The 27566-nt window shown below is 35.9% G+C and overlaps 2 protein-coding genes across 2 annotated transcripts; both read right to left on the minus strand.

The window, feature by feature from the left end:
* Positions 1 to 3828: 3828 nt before the first annotated feature.
* On the minus strand, positions 3829 to 9084 carry LOC115921167. Its single transcript, XM_030978348.1, has 8 exons — positions 9073 to 9084; positions 8548 to 8634; positions 8114 to 8191; positions 6827 to 6904; positions 6168 to 6254; positions 5524 to 5619; positions 4835 to 4909; positions 3829 to 3926 (listed from the first exon to the last, which is right to left on the minus strand). Exons 1-8 carry the CDS (start codon positions 9082 to 9084, stop codon positions 3858 to 3860), a joined length of 582 nt encoding a protein of 193 aa, XP_030834208.1. The 3' UTR covers positions 3829 to 3857.
* Positions 9085 to 14840: 5756 nt separating this feature from the next.
* LOC115921175 (deleted in malignant brain tumors 1 protein-like) lies at positions 14841 to 25396 on the minus strand. The gene is made up of 6 exons (XM_030978360.1): positions 25219 to 25396; positions 24481 to 24813; positions 23015 to 23326; positions 21328 to 21657; positions 15323 to 15603; positions 14841 to 14975 (listed from the first exon to the last, which is right to left on the minus strand). Exons 1-6 carry the CDS (start codon positions 25394 to 25396, stop codon positions 14841 to 14843), a joined length of 1569 nt encoding a protein of 522 aa, XP_030834220.1.
* Positions 25397 to 27566: the final 2170 nt, after the last annotated feature.

A 27566-nucleotide genomic window follows, 5' to 3' on the forward strand; every position in this document is an offset into this window, starting at 1 on the left:
CGTAGTAGCAACGGGCTCGGGCTAGCTTGGACGGGAAGGATGCTCTAGAACTTTGAGCCCGTTCAAATTTTCCCCGTCCTGCAATTAGACGGAGTGACAATGTCCTTAAAACGAGATGGACGTACTATGAACGAAATTGCCGTACTTCGATCCTACTAGGAACGTGTTACAACGTGACGTGGTCGAGCATCAACTAACGTATTTTTATAGCCCTCGAGCGTTCGAACGCACTAAGAACGAGATGAGGACGAATCGTACCGTCTATGTACGGGGTGTTTGGGTTATAAACTATTCAGAATAAGTTGTGAACTAGTAAGAATGGTTTAGACGTATTGGGAACGAATGTTTATAGTTAATAAGCAATAATTAATAACGGGTTTAAACAGACTACGGACGGGTTTGGACTTTTGGAAATGGCAAATTTACCCGATCTGAACTTGATATGAACCTACTGTGGACGGGCTACAGACGAGATGGACGTATTGCGGGCTGTTTATGAATGAACTAGGATCGTACTAGAGACATTGTATTGCGAGCCCGTCCATGAAGTCCTTAAACAGATCGTAAACAGTTGCTACTACGTTCAAATCCGTTCGCACACAGTTTGAGCCCGTTTTGGCAACATTTTCCAGAACGTAGTGAGAACTAGTTTAGTGAGATGGGGGCTTTACGAAGATTCTTTTTTGTACGCGTAATACCGTGTTATCCAATTGCATGGTCTTGCACATTATGATAACATATTGAGTGTCATGTGACACCTTTTTATCCAAAAGGATACTCGCTAACTAACTTCCTATTTTATAAGTTATATGAGTGCCTTGTGACAACGTTTGAGCTTATAGAATACACAAAAGAAGGAAACAAGAAACAAGTCAGAACTCATGTTATTTTGAAAGCAAGATAGGCAGGTATATTTAAATGCGATATAACACCTGAATTGGTATCCTTGTCACTGTCAGGACAAATAAAAGTTTAACAGTATTGTGAAATAATTAATTTAGATAAATAAAAGTGACACATTATGTGTGATTAATCTTTGTACATTTTTTACACAATCATGATAATGAATATTTACAATCTAAAATGAAATCATGTCAATATCTAAGTAATTTGCTACAACACATCTATACCAAGTTAAGGAAAGCAAAATGATTGATAGATTGAATTTGTTTCCTTTTTGTGCATTGCTTGCTGTGAACAATCAATTATTTGCGTCAGTTACCATCTTACGATAACGATTACTTTATGTATCATAAAATGATTGATAGATTGAATTTATTTACCTTTTTGTGCACTGCTTGCTGTGAACAATCAATTATTTGCGTCAGTTACCATCTTACGATAACGATTACTTTATGTATCACAAAGAGGTAAAGTTACTGAATATATATATGAGATAATCATTTTATACTTTGAATACAACTTCATATTGTTTTATCGGTGATAAAACTAAGGAGGCATTTTAATTAACAGAACAGAACAGTATTCATGACTTCCATTGATAATCAATTTGACATCACTTTCAATTTTTAAAACAGTACTTATAACCTCCATATCACTTTCAGTTTTCTGAACAGTACTTATAACCTCCATTTATAATCGAATTTGACATCACTTTCAGTTTTCATCGTACTGAAGAGTGAAAATCGTTTTCGACCGTGTTGGTTTGATATCATCAAAATATGGCTCTCATTCGATAGTCTTTTGTTTTTAGCACACTTGCTAACATCATTACAAATGACAGACCATACACACTAGCAACAACTGAACGCTGACGCAACACTGTCTAATTCCATCGTTGATTTCATGTGTATTTCACCTACAGTATGCATGTCCGTATACTCATGGATTCAACTCTGTGTCATGTTTTTTGTTTCACACTGGTTAATGAGTTTTCCACAGTTTTTGCTCAACTCGCTTTTGGAGTCCACATACGGGAAAAAGATATCCACCAAGGTCTACATCTTGCCCCGCTGAGGACGTTTGGTAAACATTTTCCATGTCGATGTATTTATGGTTATTCGATGTATTGTTGCAAAATGAATCTGCCGGTGCTGCCGTTTCACGTATTATATAAAAATTCCAGTAGTAAAAGCTTGGAGCTGGTTTTGGTTATGCTTCTGGAGAATTTGTAAGAAGCATCGAGTTCACTAATGTTATTTCCATAGGTACTCATCTTAGATGTTTTGTATACATGGCCAAACTGATACACAACACGAAATACCCCTCTCTCCCTCAAAGCCTCTCGTGTCCCTCCTCTCTCTCTCTTTCTTTCTCGTGTTCTATCTCTCTCTAGCCATCTCTCTCTATCTTCCTCTCCCCCTCTCTCCCTCTCTCTCTCTCTCCCTTTGTCTATTTTTACTCTCTCCCTCTCTTTTCCTCCCACTTACTTTCTCGTTAAAGGCTTATGTCTCTTTCATACAAATTCCCAATCATCAAAGGGACCGGAGAGTTGATGATACAGGACCCCAAGGAAGAACAGTAGTGTTCTATAAACACTGCTGAATTGGGCTATCCACCGATTTTTTTTTTGTGTCTATGTACATGTATAAATATTTTATTTTGTATATTTTACTATGTATAATATTGTTATCTGATTTCGGAAATTAAAACAACAACAACAATACATCAACACGAGCAAATTCATAATTTTGTTTATTTATTATTATTATTATATTAATAACGATAAGCGTATTTGTGCTAATGCATTTAAATGAAGCAACAAAATATCAAGACCACTGTTTGGTGACACAAGTTTATTTACAATGACTTTAAAATTTGAATTTTAAGTCCTACATTTTGATAACGACACAAGGCAAGCTTATAATGATTATTGCATTACTCTCACCTTGCGCTTTTAATTTTCATTGCCGGAGTATTATTGTGTGCGACTTGATTATTATACCATGGACCCTACCTAACACCAGTATTTGTTTTCTCATTTATTTCTTGACATACCTAAATAATTAAAATTCTTCTAATCGTTATCAATTGGCTAATATTTTCAAATACCATCGTTAAAACAAAATGCATTGACGTTTTCGAAAAAATATTCTTTACCCATTCGTCAAAAAAAATGCTGCATGATATAACACGAAAAGTGTAAACAACTTGTGCATGTTTAGCATGTTCTCTAATCACCCTCTTTCATTCTCTCTTTCTCTCTCTCTCTCTCTCCGAAATCTCAAAATGGTCTTAGAACAGAAAAATTTAAGATTATAAACTCATAACCGAAACATTTCGATATCAATGCACATATTTGTATAATTTGATCTAAATATATCTATCATTATTTCTAATCATATATGCTACTTTGAAACATGTTTTGTATATTATTTTTAAAAAGATTGTGTTTATTTACACTATTTTTAGTACGTATTGGGTTGATATAGCATCGCTGTTGATTATAAATAAAAATTAAACCACACATCGAGTACACCACCAAGCTAGTCAGGTTCGTAAGAAGGAGGGTTTAATACACATCATCGCCTGATTGCACTTTCCCTCTTTAGAACCAAGATCTTCTCTGATAGTCGTATTTCATTTTTTTTACAGCGATACTCAAAAATCCCTTTCACATATAAGTTTGTCATGCATCTCAGTCAAACTTTCGACTCTTTATTATATAATTATTAATCAATTCGACATTCCACAGCTACAACATGGGATAAAAACCAAGACGTTTAATATGACTAAAATATAGAATATATGATTTTCGCATTGGTGACCTGTATGTGCACTGATTTAGATGTTTAATTAAGTGCATTCATATTTATTTGTCATCCGTCTTTCTTTTTCTAATGTAAAGAGATTATAATTTGTGTTTTAAATTTCTTTTATTTGTAGTTTTCCTCATATCATTTCTCTCGTCGGCTCTTTTTCTTCTTGTCAATTACAGCATAATCTTCTTCCGGGTCATGGTAAGCCTGTAAACAATACAATAAAAATATACAATTATAACTAAATTTTGATGCTTTCCTAATTACTTTTCACTCTTATATCTTTCAATATCAAAGTGCGTTTGAAGGCTCTGGTGTCAAATATGTTTAGTTTGACACAGAGTAGCCATTATCCAGTGAATAAGGTGACACCTATTCGTATCCATTTATCGAGTAAGGATTTAGGTGCTCCGACCATCGGCCTTTTTTTTGGGGGGGGGGGGGGTCCGTTTTGACGGTGAGGACCAAGGAAATCCTTGAGATATGTCTTTGTGAAAAGTCATCCTTGAAATCTTAGATTGACCTGAAAGAAACTCCTTTAAAGCCCTACTGCACTACTTATAGCTACTTGCGCCCTCTATATAGCAAACAATGCCTAAGCGGTCCCCATGGTCCCTTTTTTTGTATGTTAATTGAGAGCCGATTTAATGAGATAACCACTTGTCAGTGACCATGCAGGGAGGTCTGATCCCTCATTGCCAAACGTGTGCAGATAGGCTGTCATGGAAGTAGTGCCTGTTATTTTGTGCAACATTTCTTGTGAGTCAAACGACCTACCGTGCAGAGAGGCATAACAACAAACAACCGAAGCAATATGGAAGTGTTCAAGATGCCTGCGAGTGAGTTATTTTTAGAAAGAAATACTTTTCATCTATATATGTTTCTCTTTCATAATATCAGTAAAGTAAAACATCAATGGCATTATGTCGAGTGGTATCCTTGAATTAAGATTTTATTCAAGATGACTGCTCGTACCAAAATAACAAATCAATTCGTATGTAATAAGTACATGTACTAAAGAAGGACGTATTAGTACATGTAAGGAAGAAAACTTTTCCCTAAAGTTTAGGACTACCAGCTAGCATAGAAAAAAAACTTGATTTTCTAAAACTAACCATATTCCTTTGATGAGCTCTTGATTGCCCTTTCTTCCTCTCTTCTCTAGTTGTGTCTACAACTGCATACTCGGCCTTAAGTATTAGATTAAGAAAAAACATATGAAACGTGATCAGTGTCGTGCAAGAAAATGTGAACAATTAAAACTAACGAAAACTTTATCTTGAGTATTTTCATTACGTATCAAATACACGTGACTCTCCCTGGCATTTAACAAAACCAACTAAACTAGATTTTTCAACAACATCTGAACATCATGGCAACTGCAGAAACATGGACAAATATTACAGAACTTCTTAATAGAAAATCTATTGTATTCATATGATACAGGATTTTCTTCTTCTTTGAAACATTTAAATTTCTGTTAACCTGATGGTAGCTTTAGTTTCAACTACGCAATACTTGTGAAAATACACAGTTTGAAACAAACTTCCTTTGCGTTCTAAAAGAATACCTTTAATATCACACTAAAAACGTGATACTTGGATTTTTTGTAATATCATGTTCATGTCATAAAAATGTTTTACAAATATCAGATGAACATAAGCTATTACATTACATACTGTTATTACATTAAAACATAGATTTGTGTTAACAACTTATTAGATTAATTGGATTTTTAGTGCCTTAATTTTCTGGCCTTGTTATACTCTAAATCATCATAGGAGATTGTAAATACTATAGTTACCAGTCCATTTGATGATGCAGTGTACACGTGTGGTACATTTCCTCTTCTCCCTATCTCCTTTCTTAGTGACTGTTCTGGTTGTACAACATCTCCAGTCTGTTTCGATATGACATAAACGGGTTAAGATAATAAATACTGATTTTTCGTAGGCATGGTATCTGCATGATTGATCATTTAGCCCCTTGCGAAAATATAACTCCCTTCGGCGGTCCAAATAATGTTATATTACACACCCTACCAGCTAATATATGTAGTATAGCAGCCACTTCCCGGCCTCCCATATGGTTTTACTCCCTAAAATCAATACTGTTTCTTAGTGCAGATTTCTATTTCGGTAAATAAAAGTGTAGATTTTAATATTGTTTTCTTCTTAATAAAAACCTCTTGCACTAAGCTATTATGAAGAAATCTTATTTTTGTTATGACATATCACAGCAACTGAATGTAGATTAATTCAATTAAAATAATTATATTTCCATAACTCAATCAAAACATGAACAAATGCTAAATGACATAAATTTCGAGTTATAAGGGAAAACTGGCTCTTGAAAAACCGTGTGTTTGAATGTGTTTGGTAAAGTGTGGGTATTGTAGGTTTCTAAGGTTTAGTCTTTATCAAAAGAAAATGTTTTGATTATTAATACCTGAACGGAAGATGAACCAGGATTTGAGGAAATGTTACGTTGCTTATCGACTGTAGCATACTCCACTGACGGATCCAGAGGCCCTCTCTACGAAATGAATAAACAATGTTATGATGTGCGACCCCATCGTCTTCTGGTTTGAAGTACACTATCATATATGTATTTCTGTTTTTGTCGGTGTTAAAATTTCCTCAAAATATTTAGAAATTTTCCTACTTGCAGTAAAATATTAATCCCGGTATAATGTTTTATGATATCGCCGAGTATGTACGTCAAAGTCCCTCATATTTTTGGAAATAAAGTACGAACTAAATATAATGGGGGATCATCTCCTGGCCGTGATATTCTCTCAAATACCTACACTTGTAACACAATATTGATACAGATAATTGCCATATAAATCTAACAAAATAAGGAACTCTTAATATTTAGATGGCAAGAGTAATTTCAAGGGGCGCATACACGATCAACTTCCTTTTCCAGCTGGGTAACAGGAGGTACACAGTCAGTTTTACTGGTGGTCACGCAGTACGCCATGGTTCGGGTGGATTGTTATTTTTCTTAAAGTGAAGTTCACAATGAATTTTTATAAAAAAAAGCACGTGTGGCATTCGTATTCTATTAATGATTTCGTATCCGTTGCTCCAAACATTCAATACCATATTCTGTTGAGCAGTCACGTCTGTAACTCGCTCGCTGACTGTGGCATAGTCCAAAGACAGATCAAGGTGACTAAGCTGCAATAAGAAGAAGATAAGTGTGTTATTGAATGGGTGTTAGAACTTAATGATAATGGTATTTAGATGTCATATGTCATCTTTTTGCTAGAAGTATCTTGTCTGTTTATTTGTTGCTCTTTTTCCCCATTTTTAACTTTGTTAAATGGAGCATATGTTTATCCATCCCTCTCTCTCTCTCTGATAGAGAAATAAAAAGCGAGAGTTCAGAGAGAGAGAGATAGAGAATGGATAAGTTTTGATAAGTTAATATACATCTATGTGTATATACCTATATCATATACGTTGTATTCAAGTATGTATGTATGTATGTAAGAGGGTTTTAAGCGTATGTGAATTACTAGTGATATTTTTCATACAGTATATGAATGATCACCAATCAAGGACAAACTGGCTTTCGAGAAAAAAAAAAAGAGTATTTGAAGGTGTTTGGTCAAGGTTGGAATTGTGGGTATATCTTGCCAGTATGGAGTTTCCACGGTATATACTTGGCAAACATGGAGTTTCTACGGTAAAGTCTATTTCAAAAGAAAATACATTGCAAATTTATACCTGAGCAGATGATGAACAAAGATTTGAAGAAATGTTGCGTTGCTTATCAACTGTGGCATACTCCACTGACGGATCCAGAGGCCCACTCTACAAAATGAATGAAATAGAGTATGATGTGACACCCCATCGTCTTCTGGTTTAAGGTACACAATCAAAACAATTCGTATTTCTGCCTTTTTTGTCTTATATACCGTAAAGTGTTGAGAGTTTATAAATTGCATCTGAATAATCCGGTATAATCGCTGATGATATGGCCGAGTATGTATGTCAATGTCTGTCATACTTTTAAAAAAGTACGGACTAAATATAATGTGGGATCATCTCCTGGCAGTGATATGCTCTTAGTTGTCTACACTAGTTTCATGATATTGATAAAGATAATTGCCATATGAATCTAACAAAATAAGGAACTCTTAATATTTACATGGCTACAGTAACTCCAGCGGCGCATACAGGAGTATTTCCTATTCCAGCAGGGTAACAGGAGGTACATAGTCAGTTTTACTGGCGATCACACAGAAAACATATCCACTGTAGGGTACATTGTGATGTTTTTCTTAAATATAATTATGGGTCACATAGAATTTTGATAGAAATGCACATGTCGTATTCGTAATCTTATAATGATCTTGTATACGTTGCTTCAACATTAAATACCATATTCTGTTGAGCAGTCACGTCTGTAACTCGCTCATTGACTGTAGCATAGTCTAAAGACACATCGAGGAGACCAAGCTGCAATAAGAAGAAGATAAGTGTGTTATGGAATGGGTGTTAAAACTAAATGATAAGGCTATTCAGATGCCATGTGATCTTTTTTTGCTATGAGTAGTTTGTCTGTTTATTTGTTGCTGTTTTTCTCCATCATTTTCGACATAGTTAAATGGAGCATATGTTTATCCATCCCTCTCTCTATGATAGAGAAATAAAAAACGAGAGTACAGCTGCGAGAGATAATCGACAAGTTTTGATAAGTAAATATAAATATATGTGTTTTTTCTATATGATCAATATATTATATGCATATATATATATATTTACATAATAGTATATGCATATCTATTTAGTTTTTAGATATTGCTATTTAATACCTGGGCAGAAGATGAACCAAGATTTGATGAAATGCTGCGTTGTTTATTGACCGTAGCATATTCCACTGACGGATCCAGAGGCCCACTCTACAGAAATGAATAAAACATGGTATAATGTGACGCCCAATCGTCTTCTAGTTTAAAGTGCACCATCAAAACAGTATCTATTTCTGCCATTTTAGACTAAGATTTCTTAGTTCACTACTTGCTTTCAAATAGCACAGCCAAGTATGTTATTATATGGCAAAGTAAGTATATGCCAATGTTCTTCATACTTGGGAAATAAAGCACGAACCAAATATCATTTGGGGGTCATCTCCTGGCCATGATATTCTCTTAAATACCTTCGCTTGTATCACAATATTGATAAAGATAATTGCCATAATCTAACAAAAGAAGGAACTCTTAAAATTAGGATGGCAAGAGTAACTCCAGCGGCGCATACAGGATCAACTTCCTTTTCCAGCAGGGTAACAGGAGGTACATAGTCAGTTTTACTGGCGATCACACAGAAAACATATCCACCTTGAGGTGCATTGTGATATTTTTCTTAAATCTGGTTCACAATGAATTTTAATAGAAATGCACGTGTCGCATTCGTATTCTAATAATTATGTTTAACCCGTAACTTCACACATTCAATACCATATTCTGTCGAGCAGTCACGTCTGTAACTCGCTCGTTGACTGTGGCATAGTCCAAAGACAGATCAAGGAGGCCAAGCTTCAATAGGAAGAAGATAAGTGTGTTATTGAATGGGTGTTAGAAATAAATGATAATCCTATTCAGATTCCATATGAAATCTTTTTGCAATAAGTAGTTTGTCTGTTTATGTTTGTTGCTGTTTTTTGTTGTTCTTCATTTAATACAGTGATAAACGGGATCATATGTTCACATTTCCCTCTCTGTAATAGAGAAAGAAAAAGAGAGATTGCAGAAAGAGTGAGAGAATGGATAAGTATTGGTATAAGTAAATATAAATATATGTGTATATACCTAAGTAATACATAAATATATCTATATATATTATAGGCATATATGTATGTAGGTAAGAGGGATTATGTGTGTGTGTAAATTACCAGTGATATAAATTATACAGTATATGAATGATCTCCAATTAAGGGAAAACTGGCTCTTGAAGAAAAAAAAGTGTATTGGAATCTCTTTGGCCAAGTGTGTTCGTTCAAGTGTGGCATTGTGGGTCTATCATTTAACTAGAAAGTTTTTAAGATATAGGATACATCAAAGGAACAGATATTGCCTATTAATACCTGAGCAGATGATGAACCCAGATTTGTTGAAATGTTGTGCTGTTTATTGACTGTAGCATACTCCACTGACGGATCTAGAGGCCCTTTCTACAGATTGAAGAAAAAACATGGTATGATGTGACACCACATCTTTCGTGTTTCAAAGTTCACAATCTGTATTTCGGCTTTTCTTGGTCTAAAATTTCTTAGTTCACCAATTGCATTACAAAAGCCCAGCCTAATATATTGTTATAAGGCCGAGTATGTTTGTCAATGTCCTTCACAGTTTGAGAAATAAGAAGAACGAACTAAATATCATATGGGATCATCACCTGACCATGATAACCTCTTGAATGCCCAAACTAGTAATACAATATTGATAAAGATAATTGCAATAATCTATTAAACAAAAAAGTAAAAATCTTAATATTTAGGTGGCTATATTAAAGGTACTATGTCCCATTTGCAGGCCAAAAAAAAAAAAAAAATAGGTTAAATTCCAATGGCATCTGAAAGATAATACTAATTTAAACTCCCCTTAAAAAAGAGGGGCTTGAAAATGTCTTTAAGTTGGAAAATAACGACTATTAGTTGTCAAATCGACTTAGGAGCTATAGAGCAAATAAGTAATAGTCTTGATTGTCATACTATTGTACCGCATGGTCGTACGTTTTATGCTGTGCAAAGTTTCAATCAGTTTAATTTTGGCCATTACAAGAAGTGGGTTATTAATGAAGACAAATCTTTTACAGCTCATTTTATGTATGTTATTACCAAAGAAGAAAAAAAAGCCAGTCAGTCACTCAATAGTGTCTACAGTGAAGTCTAGTAAGTAAACAGGTTTCCTTGCATAATTTGAATATTATGACACTGCTAAAGTTTAAAATTCACAGATAGGACATACGTAACATATTCGTAATTCCTGCAAAGTTCTACAGAATTTGAGGTTGGCTGCAAAAGGTACATTGTACCTTTAACTCATTCGGTGCATACTGGAGTAACGTCTTTTCCGGCAGGGTAACATATAGTAAGTGTCAATGGTGGTCACACCCCAATAAACAAAACACTAAAAAGTAACCTCTTTTGGGAGTGTATTTTAAGTGATTTTAAAGTACGGTGCCTTTTGAACTAGATTTAAACGTTATCGACACCTGCGTTCATTCAAACAAAAAAGGTACTCCTGTTCACGTTTTCATCTAACCTAAACACCACCAATATATCACGCGACTGGAGTAACGTGATTCCATTTGCCTCTGTAGATCACGTGTTTATGACCAAATAACCACTTGACCAAGCAACGAGTTTTTTGTCCGTTAACCGATGGTGGTGATAAATAAGTAATTATGAGGTGTCTCACACACCTCTTTAAATGGTTTCAAAGTTACCGTAACTTTCTTGGTTATGATCACGTAGCTAAAACTGATTACCAATCTAAGCTGAGAATCCGTGATATTTAGGTGTGAAAAATTAGTAATTATTAGGTGTCTTAAAACACCCTTTTAAATGGTTTCAAAGTTACCATAATCTTCTTGGTGATGATCACGTAGCTAACACTGATTACTAATCTAAGCTGTGAATCCGTGATATTTAGGTGTGAAAAATTAGTAATTATTAGGTGTCTTAAAACACCTATTTAAATGGTAGTCAAACTTGCCAGCAGTTCTGCGGTTATGATCTCGTGACTCAAAACGGATTATTAATCTAAGCTGGGTATTCCGTGATTTCTAGGTGTGAAAAACGAGTTATTTCGGGGTGTCTTGATGGTTTCACAGTAACCATTTAAGCTCCGTGGTGATAATCCCGTGACTGTTGGCATCTATTGATTGCACCAGTTGATAAATGGTCTGTGTGCATAATTCCAGTTGAACCAGCTGACACCAATTAATTTGCATATTGAATATGGGGTGCGTGCAGATCTATGTTTTTTAAACAATTTATCTGAATTTACAGCATATTTCTGAATTACTGATGATTTAGTCATGTGCAATTCATTTCGAAAATACTACAAATATAAATTACCAGTTATTAGGACATTTCGATACTTGGTATAAATTACATTTAATTAAACATGAATAAGGGAAACATTAATTATGAACTAAAATAATTTCAATAAAATACAAGTACATGAAAATTTTTCGATTCATTAAATTATGTAAGTCAACTTATTACCAATGCATTTACATTGGAAATACAGATGTACCAGTATTGGAGTGTTGTTGCCGTTCAACTGGCTGGAAGTTTTACCATATGGTTCTAATGGCTCAGCTAGACCAGTTGAATTCTAACTGGCCTGGATCCACTGGATCATTTAGCCCATTTCAATTTCCGGGGTTACCAGTTGGCATTAACTGGTTCATTAACTGGACCAGTTGCAACTAGCTTTCTCTTCTGGGATGTTTGCACCCACCCACACATCCCCCACCCCCTCTAATCCCAAACTGCTTCCGGCGCGCCTGGACGTAATTATGGAAGATCCAAAACACGATGTTCAGGATGAGAACGTCATTATTTTGGTTCATTTATTGTGTAACATTTGTGTAATTATTGGGTTGAACGCGGGTTACAGTAACATATTTCCTCTTCGACGTAAATTTCACGTGCATGAAGAACATGATTTATCTCAAGTCAGCCTCGCAATATTCACGTGAATTTCACGCAGATATTTTGACTAAAAGTATCATTAACGCTTCACGTGTTTCTGTGATGCGATAATTTCGTTTATAAAGATGTAATTTCATAACCAAACAAACACGGGAGTATTAGGTTTACAAACCATGGTCTCCACGGTAGGGATAATCACGTTATTATGATGGTGATATTGCAGTGACAATTGCGTGATTGAGTGTACGTGTGTTTTAAGTGACCTAGTGCAATAAACGTATTAACACATTTACGTAAATGTCCGGTGTTTGAAGAACGTAACTCTCCTCAATTCGATGCCTTGATATTAACGTGATTTTCACGTGTTTTTGTTTATTGGGACAGTACGCGTTTCCACTGTGGGATACATTGTGAAATTTTTTCTTAAATATGTGTCAGCATGGAGTTTAATAGAAATGCTCGTGTCGCATTCGTATTCTAATAATGATTTTGTATTCGTTGTTTCAACCATTCAATACCATATTCTGTTGAGCAGTCACGTCTGTAACTCGCTCGTTGACTGTGGCATAGTCCAGAGACAGATCGAGGAGACCAAGCTGCAATAAGAAGAAGATAAGTGTGTTATTGAATGGGTGTTAAACTAAATGCAAATGCTTTTCAGATGCCATGGGATCTCTTTTTGCTATAAGTATTTTGTCTGTTCATGTTTGTTGCTGTTTTTTCTTCGTTTTTAATAGTGTTGAATGGAACATATGTTCATCTTTCCATCTCTCTGATCGAGAAAGAAAAAGCGAAAGAGAGAGAAGGAGAGAGAAAGAATCGATAAGGTTTGATAAGTAAACATAAAATAAATGTGAATATACCTTCATAATATATGTATATCTATTTATATATATTAAATTTCCTATATATATATATATATATATATATATACTGATGTGTGATTGGTCAAACTGCTGTCACATGACTATCGCTACAAGGATGAGAAGCGTTATATTTTCCAACATGACGCAAATTACGTCATACCTCTGAATATAACGCCGTTATATCCAGAGGCATGACGTAATTTTAGTAATCCCTCAAGCACACACTACAAGTTCAATTCACTACACACCTACACCGCCGCTTCGCACACAAATACACGTATTATTTGCATGCAGCGCGAAATATGAAATTGCAACAAATTTGTTTCGCTTCGCTTGGTGAGGAAGAATTGGACTAAAAATAATTGATGAAAAAGATTCTCGTTCTACTGAGAAAGTCACCAATGTAGCTGAGAATGTGCTGAAAGCTTACACTACAATGGACACAAAGGATTTACATTTTTTTTTTAGAAACAATTAGATCTATATAGCAACTGAACTGAGTAAGTTTCAATCTTCGATCATGTTTATGCGGAGGTTTGTGAATTGAATAGTAAGCGTCTATTAAACACTGCTATTAATAGACCTCTATGGATTGCAGAGACATTTTTAAAAGGTGAGTGCTTTCGGTTTTGACATTATAAATGACCTACAGCACCATTCACTTCGGCTAGCATTCTTCCAGCTATTAGTCATAGTCATACAACAATTTAATAGTCCAGGACCAGGAACTAGCCCAAGTACTGCAGCTCTCGTGCGGGTAAAATTTCACATATATGAAAGATTATGAGACTGCATCGTGTTTTGTATCGAATATAGGTCATCAATATATAACAGATATTGACTTTTTCCTTCGGGAACAATATCACATTTCATTTCCTTTTATATGGAACTATATTTTTGTCTCGGAATATATTGTTCCTCAGCGCTACGCGCTTTGGAAAAATACAATGTCCCTCGACAAAGATATAACTCCCTCGAGGATCTCAAATGTTATTTTGCCCCTCTAGGCAGTCAATATCTGTATAATATTTTATGCATGTATGTATGTTAGGGGGTATTATGTGTGTGTAAATTACTAGTGATGTTATTTATACAATATATGAATAATCTCTAATTAAGGACAAACTGGGAAATTGAAAAAAAGTGTACTTAAAGGTGTTCTTTCAAGTATGGGTATTGTGGGTATATCCTGTTAATAGAGAGTTTCTAACATATAGGATATATGAAAAGAAAATATATTGCCTATTACTACCTGAGCAGATGATGAACAAAGATTTGAAGAAATGTTGCGTTGTTTATTGACTGTGGCATACTCCACTGACGGATCCAGAGACCCTCTCTACAGATTAAAAAAAGACATAGTATGATGTGACACACCATCTTCTTCCGGTTTAAAGTACATAATAACAAAAAGCAAAATGTATGTAAACAGCCGGTGATTTTATATATACAATATATGAATGATCTCCAATGGCAGATCTGAGTATTAACAACATTACCTTACAGTATATTTTGATAGACATTTACAAGACCTTCCCGCAAGTACTTACAAAAGAAAGATTATTGCCAGGTTTCATTAGTTAGTAATAGTGATACTACTTACCAAAGCTGACGAGGCTTCTAGATCTAGTTTGTGTTTGTCTGCCCGGCATTTTCCTGATCGCGGCTTTTTGTTTACTACAGCATACGCAACATCGGGATTCAGCGGAACCTGGGAATATCAAAATATGGTACCACAGCGATAACAAGAATGATATTTTGTTGTCGAGGGAAAGAAACATTTCATTTTACTCTGTTTCATATGAAATAAATAACGGAACTTTGTTTTTCTTGAGGTTTATGTTATTCTAAGTAAATGAAACACTATGGGGTTTACTATGGGGTTTTGAAGAGGACGACAAATCCATACAAAGATGCATACCGAGGTGGAAAATATGAACAGGTGCATATTGAAAAGAATTCAAAACTTGTTGTTTCTTTCATTCCATAGAAAATATACTTTTTAGATAAAAATACGTTGTATGTATTGATGACAAGAAGAAAAAGAAGAAGCATTACCGTTTTGACCTTTGTACAAGCGTTGGACCTGGCTCCCATGGTCCTGTTCTGATCTCTCTCGATGGTATCATCCACAGGAGACACGAGTGACTGAAGCGGAATCCGGTCCTGGATTCCCTGAGCCATACGGCAATTGGTTTGGGCGACGTGGGACGGAACGGGTGAATGTTGAATAGATGGGTTAGCTGTGATGGTTGGGATGAGGGGAAGAGCTCCTCGGTCATGCCCCGTTGGTTGTGTACCTGGTCCTTGAATATTGTTCATTTCTATAGGAACTATTCCTGTAAGTATTATACACACATAAATAACTTAAATACATGGCAACTATAGACAGTTGGCCTTTCAAGAGAGGTCACCACTAAGACAGGTTTGACATACGACTGATTTTTGTTTGAATATTTATATATATATATATATATATATTCGACAAATATGTTATGGGTCTACCACGAAAAAATGTCGTACGATCCGTTGTGACATCGGATTTATCTTACACAAAGCACACTAATCCCTACCAACCAAACTATGTGTGCAAATTTGCTTTCAATGAAAGAAAACGGAAAACCCTACTTCGTTTACAACCGTAACAATGATTATAATTCATGTTTCTCCATGTATAGTCATCAACATTTTCAATGTTTATATTCTCCTTTATTCCGACAACCATTTCATTCCTTTGATGTTGTTTTGGCTAGCCTACATTTTTTTTCCTGTCACAAAATGCGTACATGTTAAGTGCTTTTATAATGACAAAATTATATTACCATTTTTCTTTTTTCTGCATCTCCAAAAGACAAATATGAAAACGATAACAATCACGGTGAGAAATACCGTGGCTCCTACAGCGTACATTTCGAATGGCACCGTTTCTGCAGAGAAAAGAAAATACTTTAAGAGCTAATGAGGATCTATTTATTTCAAATAATGTTTTCATACAAACAATTATCACGCCGAGTTTCCCCATATACATAATCGTAAACCTAGGGCATACCGGCAAATGTAAACTTACTTTGACAACTTTAGTGATAACAAGTACAGTATGTATTTATTTCAATATCATTTAACTACCTCTTATTAGTATCATACTGTTAAATTATTGTACTGATACATATATATTCATGCCTCACAATTACAGCGCAATTGATTGATATATATTTACGTACCAAACTTACCATATCAAACTCCCCTACTTTCAGTCAAGTATTTCATTGTATTATGCAGTTCGGTAGGTTTATTTTACTAACTGTTTAATTATCAGATATCAATGATAGTGTAAAGATATGGAAAAGGTTCTTGTAGTTTATATTTAGCAAAGCAATCTCACATACAAAATCACTATCAAGTGTCGTCTGCTCCGCCGATTGCCGTCTGCTATATACGTTCAAGGCACATATTTATCTGTGGACTGTGATGTAGACAGTTTACTGCAGATTCATGATTAGCCATCTGACACATATACAATTACCACACACACGAACACGCTCACTTCCCTTGCCCAACACACCATTTCCGCATACCCGGTTCACACACTATAATCAATGGCACACCCTGCAACATAGTGGAACATTCTACGAAATTGACAATTTTCCTGCAAAATAGACTCCTTGAATCATGTAAGACGTAATTTAACCTATTTTGACGACTTGAATGCATGCCAAGATAACAATGGCTGCGTTTCCATACAGAATTAAAACTAGTTTACGATTAGAAATAGTCATTTTTTCGATAATTTCACAAAATATATTTGCCGCCTCATACAATATGACGTCATTGACAGCTGATTGGCTAGTTTGGTAGTGACGTCGAACTAGCTACGTTTGTGCTGGTATTGGTCCAGCGAGCGAAAATGAGACAACCGGATCAATATGTTTATATTAACTATTCATACATTTTGATACTTATACATTTCTAGAAAGACAACATTAATGTAAACGTATAGCTTCTAATGTACATATAAATCCGGAAGAAACAGAAAGTAACTTAGCTGTAAAAGACTTGGGAGAGCCAATTAAAGATTAAGAATCCTGGATATTTCATACCCCCAAAATAGATTTGAAAATGTCAAAGTGATATACTTTAACGACTGCTAAAGGATAATCCATGAAGAACAAAACGATTTCGTTCATGAAATGTTATCAAATTTTCCGACAGGAAATGAATAATTATTGAATACATCTTACCTAGAAATCCGGTGGTACTAGCCACGGTTGTAATTGCAGAGTGGTCTGTAGATGATAGATATAATGAACCGAATAAAAGAAAGAAATATCTAAGTTTCTTGTCTGTTATCAACATTTGATCGAATTATGTTGTGGCCACATTCAGTGCATTTATTTTAATCAGCTTCGAAATCAATTAAGAGATGTCAATAATATCGCAGATCACTGGGACTGTATTTTGACACCCAAATAATTTAGTTCTTATCATGTAACAACTGAATGTGCTTTTCATTTAAATTATGTGATGATGTCAGTAGGAGAGAAGTGTAAGTTAACGTTTACAGGTGACAAGTGGACATTCATGTTTTATTCCTTACCATTGAGTACGTTGAAGTATTCTTCTGAGCAAAACCCTGGGCATAGAGAGGTCTTTGATACACAGCAAGACAGAAAGCTTACGTTTAAATCAGGCTTGTAGCTAGCCAGATGTAACGCTCCGGCATTTTCCCACGAAACATTCGTATTTTCATTTCCTCTCCCGTCCAGGTAAGATGTGGTGAAGAAGAGTGATGACGATGTCAGATTGAAGTTACTGGTATTGGTTCGACAGCTCAATGCACTGTAACCACCGACGGTAGATCCCAAGGAGTCGTTTCTGACAATTGCAAGATGTTGAACACATACTGTGGAAGAAGGGGGGGGGGGGAATTAAAAATGTAATTCAATTTTATTTCACATAATCAATCAAAAATAGGAAACATACATATACATTATACATTGTCACATAACAATAATAGAATACGTGTATATACATTTGTAAAAACGATATGACAGCTGCTTGGTAGATAGTAGCCAGACAGAAATTGACCTTTATAAGCTGCCGACTTAAAGAAGATATGGAATTCAACAATAAATATAATAAGAAGATTACATGGACATGACAAAATACAATATAACCGAAACAAAATAGAGAGTGGCTGGTCTACAATATATATGAAAATATATGTAGTAACAGGTTCAAATTAGATTAATATTTTGCAAGGAATAACTGTTTTTAAAAAAACATAAGGCGATTGAGATTCTTTGATTGAGAAAGCGAATTCCAGGTGATAGGTCTTTGGTACAAAATACATTTTTGAACACAATTGTGTACGCATATGCGGCAAGTACAAATATTTTGTTTCTGCATTTACATAAATCAATTTTAGGGAAATGATTGTGGCAAGGCATAGACATTCATCAAGGGTAAAAAAGGGTTTTGCACAAACAGTATTCATAAATGAACAAAATGTTACATGCATATAACACATTACATAGTACACTTCAATGTGCTTAACATTAAATACAATAATACATAAATATTCAATGCATAGGTTACGACTAAAGTTAAGCAGAGTACGATAAGATGATACGTGGCTTCAATCTAAAACACGTTGTACGTGAACCAGTCGAGTTCTCAATTCCAAAGTAAAAGAAAGTGATTCAAAGTGTATACCTTCTACTTGTAATGTGATCGAGGTATTAATATTTCCTGATGCTTCATCTTTGTTCTTTATTCGGCATGTTAGAATGGTTCCATTTTGACTCGCTCTTGGGGTAAATGACAATGCACGGCCACCGTTGTGTGGACTACTCTCATGGCATGCATGATAAGAAAGATCAGAACAATTGGGATACCATTGGAGATGCACTGATGTATTGGCACGGCATCTTATCGTCGTATGGACATCAGCTCTGACCTTGAGAAAGCTGGAGTTGATTGCAGACCCTTCGCTCTCGCCTATAAGGGTTAAACCCACTGGTAGTTCTGTGACGGGAGAAAAATTGTAATCATTTAAAAGATGTAACCCATTGCTACGTCACATTTAAAAAACGCATTGGCCTGCTATTCAAAGCTTACATTTTGATGGTAGCCAATGCATTTATATACTGTTTTCCTCTAGGAGTATCAAAGTCCTGAAATAAATATTTTGAAAGGCTAGATTTATGAGTTTTATTGCAGGGGATTAACTTTCGTCACTCTAATTGAATCTTTAATTGACCTGTTCAGTAACAATTCAAAATTCAACATTTACTCCATTCAAGAGAAAAGTTAACCGACATGGTAAAAATAAGTTCAGCACTAAGGGGCACATTTAATTCATGTACGTTTACCCTAATTTTTGTCCAATAGCTTACATAAAATAGCGTTTATCAGAAGCCGTCTTCTAATAATTATTTTTTTTCTCCAAGCATTTTCTCTTCATTTTCTTTCTCCCTCCCCCCCCCCCCCAAGCAAGCTTTGTATCATGTTCTAAACGATGTATACTTGGATCAAACGACGGTTCTGTGTCTCAAAAAAATGTCAGGGGTAAAAATATAATCGGTAAAATGCTAAAAGTAAAAATTTTCATTGACAACAATACTAGAGAGAAATATGTTAGATGTGACCATGCCAAAGATAAAGATTTTACAGGTAATCAGTTCTAGCAAAGAATCTACTCAACATATTGGATGGAATTGTTTCTACCATCTGACTATTATTTCGTATCAATTCCAAAACCTGGGAGCCTACACTGCGCATGTTGCACATGTTATCATAATTATCAACACAACCAATTTTCGGAAGTATGAGAACAAAAAATAAAAATAAAATTGTTGTGGATTAATAATACTTTGCAGACAATTTAAGAAAATAAGGTTTGGTCGTAAAATCAAGAGATTGGCTACAGATTGGCTAAAATCCCGATATTTCCCCTTTTGATTAAACATTTTCTGTACACATTAGGTTAGAACAGAAAAACAACTTATTCCTATTCGCAAATATGGTGAAATTAAATAATGAGTTTTAAGTCACTTAGCTCTGAAGTTGTTCATGTTTATCTAATAAGCATGCAATTAACAAAATGGTCCGTTGAAAATACTTGGTTATGAGATAAAGGAAAACGTAATTCCTGTATAGGCAATTTAGAATGAAACATGAATTCATTTTTGTATAAATTATTCTAAACGTGATTTAGATCCAAACTTTGATTCAGACATGCGGTAATGGTTACTCAGGTCCAGGACCATGTACATCTTGTTGCCAAACTGTATGAACGGTTCTTTTCACGCTCCGGATTGTCTGACTACAGGGATGATTCACGAAGGTCATATTTCCTTTTCATGATACTATTACAGTGTATTTAAGAGCACCCAGTAGACACACCAGCCTTGATCAACATATTGTTATTAGTGCTATGTATAATACTTAATAGCGATTTACCTTCATGAGCTACACGCATGCATGAGACGCTGGCATCTTCTTTGTGCCCGCAATCGTGGACTCCAATCCCTTTATGATTGCAGTCTATGAGGCTGGCTTCTGTCCCATTGCACTGAACACCTTCCAGCAAGACTTTACCAGTACCTTGGCCAAATCTTGCTTCGGGTAGAGCAGCTAAAGCCCCATCAAATCCTAACTGTCTACACACAGTGTGTGTCGATGGTTTTGCGTGGTGGGTGTGTGTTTTGTCTTATATTATACATTATACGAATATTATTTTGAAATATGGCATGAAAGCGAGTGAAAAGAAAGTAACTGAAGTCTAATATTATTATCCTTCATTTCTCACTTTTTACACTGAATTCGTAAATGCTTTATATGATATAGTTGCTTTTGGTTCCGTTGTCTGGTATTCGAGTATTCATCTTTTAAATGAATTTTGGTGAAAAGGCTATTGCCTTTTTGGAATAAATATATCCATACACAACGTAAGTGTACGCGATTCATTCGTTATTAGGTCCATTTTTCAGGTCAATTTGAATAGATTGATAAAAAAATTACTACTGGATACAATAAGTAAAATAAATAGTGAAGCATTGTACCTCCTAAGAGGCACGTGACCCCAGCGTCTTCGTCGTGATGACAGTTGTGGACTCCAAACCCTAAATGTGCGCAGTCCGCAAGATTGTCTTCCGTTCCATCGCACCCGGCAAGAGACAGAAGGACTTCATCGGACCCCTCGCCAAACTGGGCTGCACCTGATGCAGCTGAGGCGTCGCCAAATCCCAGCATTCTGCATACGACCTTTGCATCTTTCAAATCCCAGCCATCGTCGCAGACCGTTCCCCAGGTGCCGTTGTATCTGATCTCCACTCTACCTTCAGAACTGTTAGATCCACCCATGAGTCGTACTCCCTCAGAGTTTGGATGAGCTAAAACGAAAATAATTGTTGTTGTTTTTGGAAAGCCACCATTAATAGTCATTCCCCAATCATGTACTAGTTAGGTAGGAAATGAGAGGCTTATTGAACAGCGTGTCTTGTAATGCTTGAAATGGTAAGCCCCCTTCTTAGGTGGCCTGTCGTCTACGACAGATCACCTATTGTTTTCGTCAGAATTTTCTTTCTTTCTTTATTTATTTATTTATTTATTAGGTGGTCTGTCGTCTACGACAGATCACCTATTGTTTTCGTCAGAATTTTCTTTCTTTCTTTCTTTCTTTATTTATTTATTAGGTCGTCTGTCGTCTACGACAGATCACCTATTGTTTTCGTCAGAATTTTCTTTCTTTCTTTATTTATTTATTTATTTATTTATTAGGTGGTCTGTCGTCTACGACAGATCACCTATTGTTTTCGTCAGAATTTTCTTTCTTTCTTTCTTTCTTTCTTTATTTATTTATTAGGTCGTCTGTCGTCTACGACAGATCACCTATTGTTTTCGTCAGAATGTTCTTTCTTTATTTATTTATTTATTTATTTTTATTTATTTCTGGGCAATTTTTCGTAAACAGAATAACTCAAGATTGGTTGAGTCAATTTTGTTCAATTTTGGCACAGTCATAGGGCATTGCCACAAGACGTGACAGTAAAATTTTCAAGGTCATCAAGTCCTCGTGACGTCATTCAGGCGCCATTTTTTAATATTTTTTTTGTACTTTCAACTCAAGATCATATCTTCATAACGGAAAGGTATTTGTTATTCATATTTATCATGATTAAGGTCAATATCCGTCCGGTCAATTTCAGGTCAAAAAACGCGCGCACATGCGTACGACCGCGCGTCAACGCGCGCGCAAAATTTAAAAATGCTCGAAATCGTCTCAAATTCATTTTAACTTTTAACTTCTGTCTTTCTCTATATAGTAAATATTCAAATCTATCATAAGAAGTGAAGACAGGCCACCTACTTCGTCCCCATGAGGAATAAAATTTCTAGTTTTATTTATTACCGTAAAAAAGTTTGATTCCTTTTAAAAATGATTTCTTAAACTAGAATACTGTTACCTTCATTCAGAGGCGGCACTCCCGGGGGGGGGGGGGGTGGGCAGAGGGTACAGTGCCCCCCGTTCCATTTCTCCCAACGTTATTAATGATTTGTCCTTGGTCTTGGTCTTGGAGTGTATAGCCTTGGCCTTTCATGCCAATATAGTGAATACCTTGGTCTTTAAGGTTTGGGCCTTTATTGCAAAACTCATATATATATATATATATATATGATGTTTGAAACAAAGAGTCCTCAAAACATTTCATAGAGGTTGATTGAAAATATAGCTTTTTAAAAACATACCTCCTGAATAACAAATGACGCCGGCATCGCGACAATGACCCAAGTAATAGTAATCTCCAATCCCTGAATGAGCACAGTCGACTAGGTTGTCTTCTGTTCCATCACAGTTAACTAAGTTCAGGAGAAAGCGACCAGAGCCTTGACCAAACCTGGCAGATTTCGGTGCGTCTAAGGCTCCATCAAACCCCAGCATTCTGCACACCACCCTCGCGTCTCTCAGATCCCACCAAGTATCGCAGATGGTTCCCCAGGATCCATCGTTCAGTACTTCTACTCTGCCTTCAGCATCGTTAGACCCACCGACAAGACGAACTTGAAATGGATTCGGATGAGCTAAAATGTTTTAAAATAGATTGATTCGTTCGTACCAGTGTAAGGATAAAATATTTACACGCGGCTCAAACTACTTTTGTGGAAATGATTACAGTTCGGACATTTACATTTTTTTCGGTATTATTATTTACGTTTCGATATCATTTATGAAAAAATAAACACAAGACAGTGTATTTCTAAAATACGAACATTTCTTTTGAAATGTGATAAACCATGACAAATCATAACTATGGTGTAGTGCATTAGCCTCAAGGCGCCTTCTTTTTTCTCTTTGTCTTGGCCTTGAGGATTCAAAGCGTTGTATTTTCTTTTAGCAATTCCAAGGCAATTCAAATTCATTATTAGTTTTACTTTTTTGTCAAGTAAAATTTTTAAAGTAATTTGGATGCTTTGTCTGATAACAGTTTGTTATTAAGGTACTACCAATTGCACATGCAGGTGAACATACTAGATCAAGAAAAATGCTCCTACTGCTACAAATCCCAAGAGAACAACAAAAAGTCCCTGTGTTTCGCGTGGCAGAAGAGGTGTCCTGATGTAAAATTGATGTGGCCCCCGTTTATCCTCGTCCATGTCAATACACAAGCCTTTTTTTGTATAGATAGGTCTACATCTGTTATTGTTTGCTTCGTTCACTGCTGATTCCATCCGCCCCCCCCCCCTCCCACCAGCCTAAGGATAAGTCAAAAATGGTTTTTATGAATGATATTTAATGTCACCTCTGAAGAAAATTTCTTCTACACGAATGCTAATCCCTTGCTACGCCACTGGTTGCTGTACTACTTGCATGAGACCTCTAATTCACCACCTTGGCATACCAATTAAGAAGCCTTAAATTGTACATTGGGCGTAAAAGCAAATTTAAAAAAAAAAGAGCATTGAGGGTTTAAGAGCAGTGAAACATTTTCCGATAATACTAAAATATACTTTCCACTCCCCCCACGTTATTAATGATTTGGCCTTGGTCTTGGTCTTGGAGTTTTAAGCCTTGGCCTTTCTAGTCAATATAGTGAATGCCTTTGTCTTTAAGGATTGGGCCTTGACTTCAGCATTTATTTATACAGTGTTTAAGCAAAGAGTTATGAAGGCATTTCATAAAGGTTGATTGAATATATAATTTTTTTTTTAAATACCTCCTGAATAACAAATGACGCCGGTATCGCGACTATGAGCACAGTAATTGTAATCTCCAATCCCTGGGTGAGCACAGTCAGCTAGGTTGTTTTCTGTTCCGCCACAGTTGACATAGGTCAGGAGAATACGACCAGAGCCCTGACCAAACCTAGCAGATCCTGGTGCATCCAAGGCTCCATCAAACCCCAGCATTCTACAAACCACCCTCGCATCTCTCAGATCCCAGCTGTCATCACAGATAGTTCCCCATGATCCACCGTGCAGTACTTCTACTCTGCCTTCAGCATTGTGAGACCCACCGACAAGACGAACTTGAAATGGCTCAGGGTTGGCTAAGGAGAAGAAGAAAAAAAAAATCTTTTTTAAATCTTCACATTTCACAGGAACTCAGATTTGTATGTATTATACAATTTAATAAAACCAATGTGTACGAAATAAGATATGCTTTTAAAATAGCCTGAACAAAATTTAACATTTATTGCTCACAAATCATTCAAGAAACGTAAGAAATGTCCCAAAAAAATGTTAAGACTTGGCGCTTCGCGAGAAAGACCTATACAGGCATATTTCCAAACGGAAACTATCTACTTTTATAATTTAATTAATTCTCAGGTACTGGTGGGAACAAATATAAAAATGACTAAATAAGTTAAAAAGAATAGTTTTCCCTTTTCATGTGATTCTAAAAGTATGCCATTTAGAATTACGACTGGTCGTTTCCTCATGTCCAAACGTACCTCCTGAGTAACACACGGCACCTATATCCATGTGATGCTCACAGGAAGAGTCAACCCAAGTTAAACAGTCTGACAGGCTGTCTTCTGATCCAAAACAATCGATGTAAAGAATGTCACCAGAACCCTGACCAAACCTAGCCGATCGTGGCGCGTCTAGAGCACCGTCGAACCCCAGCATCCTGCAAACCACCCTTTCATGGAACGAATACCAGGGTCCACCACAAACGGTCATCCACGATCCACCGTACAAGACCTCCACTCTTCCTTCAAGATTCAAGATTCAAGATTCAAGATTATTTTATTGGTCCATGCATGCAAACATTACATAGAAATTTTGCTTCCAATGGCTTTTTTGACAGTGAAAATACAAATGATAGAAAATACAATATAACATTTAACAATAGAAAACTATGTACATAAATATGGATAACTGTTTATAGTGTGCATATGCCCCTCAATTCCCTATTGCCTACATTTAGCATGCGTCATAAATTAAAATGTCTCATAATATAATATAGTATTTCTCGTCACCACCCCCCCCCCCCCCCCATCCGCTAGCTCCCGATCCACAGATGGTTTGGATTTGCAGAAAAATAACAGTAATAAATACATTTACATTCAGATTTCATAATTATAAATACGTGATATAATTACGCAACACTTCTACAGTAAAATGAACTCTTAACGATTGAAAAAGTTAAGTTAACAATTTACCGGCACAGTCGTATGAATAAATAACATGCGTCATAAATTAAAATGTTTCATAATATGATATTTCATTTCCCGTCAGCTCCCCCCCCCCCCCCCCCCCCATCCGCTAGCTCCCGATCCACAGTCTCCAGCTATCCGTTTAATTGCACTTCAATATCAGCTATTGAAGTGCAATCAAACGGACAGCTTTCAAAATCAACAATAGCAATTTCAAATCTAGTAGGAAATATATTTCGAATCCAGTAAGAAATATACGATTATAAGGATAGGTAGATAGGTAGCCTTATGTATACATTTATCGCGTCGCAGTTGAATTATACACATGTATGGAATTAGCGATGAATGAATTACGAGAGCGTGAAAGGCGAGTACGGGGAGGGCACAGTCTTATTCCAGAACGGTTGAACCTGAAACAATCATTGAGAGGATGAGTATTGTCTGTCATTATAACTTTAACTTTTGCAAGTAAGCGTTTTTCATAAAGTGCTGGAACAGGGGGCAGATCTGATCCTATAACCCTCTGTGCGACTCTTCGAGTTCGGTCTACTCTTCCCTTTTGCTCGTTTGACATGTTACCAAAAGTGCAGATCAGATTGAATGTCATTACGCTTTGGATGATCGATTGGTAGAAGAGCTTCAGGATGGTTCTATCGATATGAAAGCTGTTTAGTTTCCGTAATAATTCTTCAGCATTATTGGAGCCATTTACGAGACGTACTCCTAGGTATAAGACTTTCGATGGGTTTCCGCAAAGCTGCATTTCATTGTTGACTATCCCAAGTGACCCAGAATGACGCAGAACGAGCTGAAGATTTTTTTTTTCTGAAATAGATCCATTGCCCCTCGATTAACTACAAATCAGATTATTTTGATCGTAAAACTGTGATAACTAACAGGGGCGTTGTCAGACCTTTTTTTTTTCGAGGAAGGGGAGTTAAAACAATTCTCAGACTGCTGACGTTTGTCCAACAAGCTAGGAGTTTCTCTGTGAGAGTGCATTTCTTTAATATGTGAATGAATTCTTCGAGGAAAAAGCAACAAGTTTTAGAAAAATCGGACCAAGCTCAGATCATTCATAATATTGAAAATCTAGTCATTTTATGTGGTCACATAGAGCCTTTTGACAATATATCACGTAGGATACCCGAAACGACTGGTTGAAGGGGGTTGAAGGTGACTAGAGGCTAGACCTTTCCGCACTTGCAAGATCCGAGTCACAATGTATTGGTAAGTATTGAATTATTCTATTGTTTGATAGATAGTTTACGATGTCTATGATGAATCCAATTCAGAAGTTGCATAATTATGTGCGCGCACTTTGCATCATTCAGACGAGACTGTCTTAACTAAACAAATTAGCCGATGGTTCGAAATTGACAAAAAGAACTCAATGATGTTTCAATGAATTATTCATGAAATGTAAATATTTGTTCTCTCTGACCAGGGAGGTGAAAGGAGGGAGGAGAAACTTTTGTGATTTATTCAAACGCATTCGTGAGTTATAAAACTTAACAATTTGATGTGTAACATTCCACTTGGCTTTGAAGTTCCATGCTCCGCATCGCGCTTCCACTGCGGAGACTTTCGGAAGCCAGACACCAGTTTTACATTTATTACAAAATATTAAATTACCGGCA

This window comes from Strongylocentrotus purpuratus, unplaced genomic scaffold (assembly GCF_000002235.5).
Source record: "Strongylocentrotus purpuratus isolate Spur 01 unplaced genomic scaffold, Spur_5.0 spur5_scaffold_1, whole genome shotgun sequence".
NCBI lineage: Eukaryota > Metazoa > Echinodermata > Echinoidea > Camarodonta > Strongylocentrotidae > Strongylocentrotus > Strongylocentrotus purpuratus.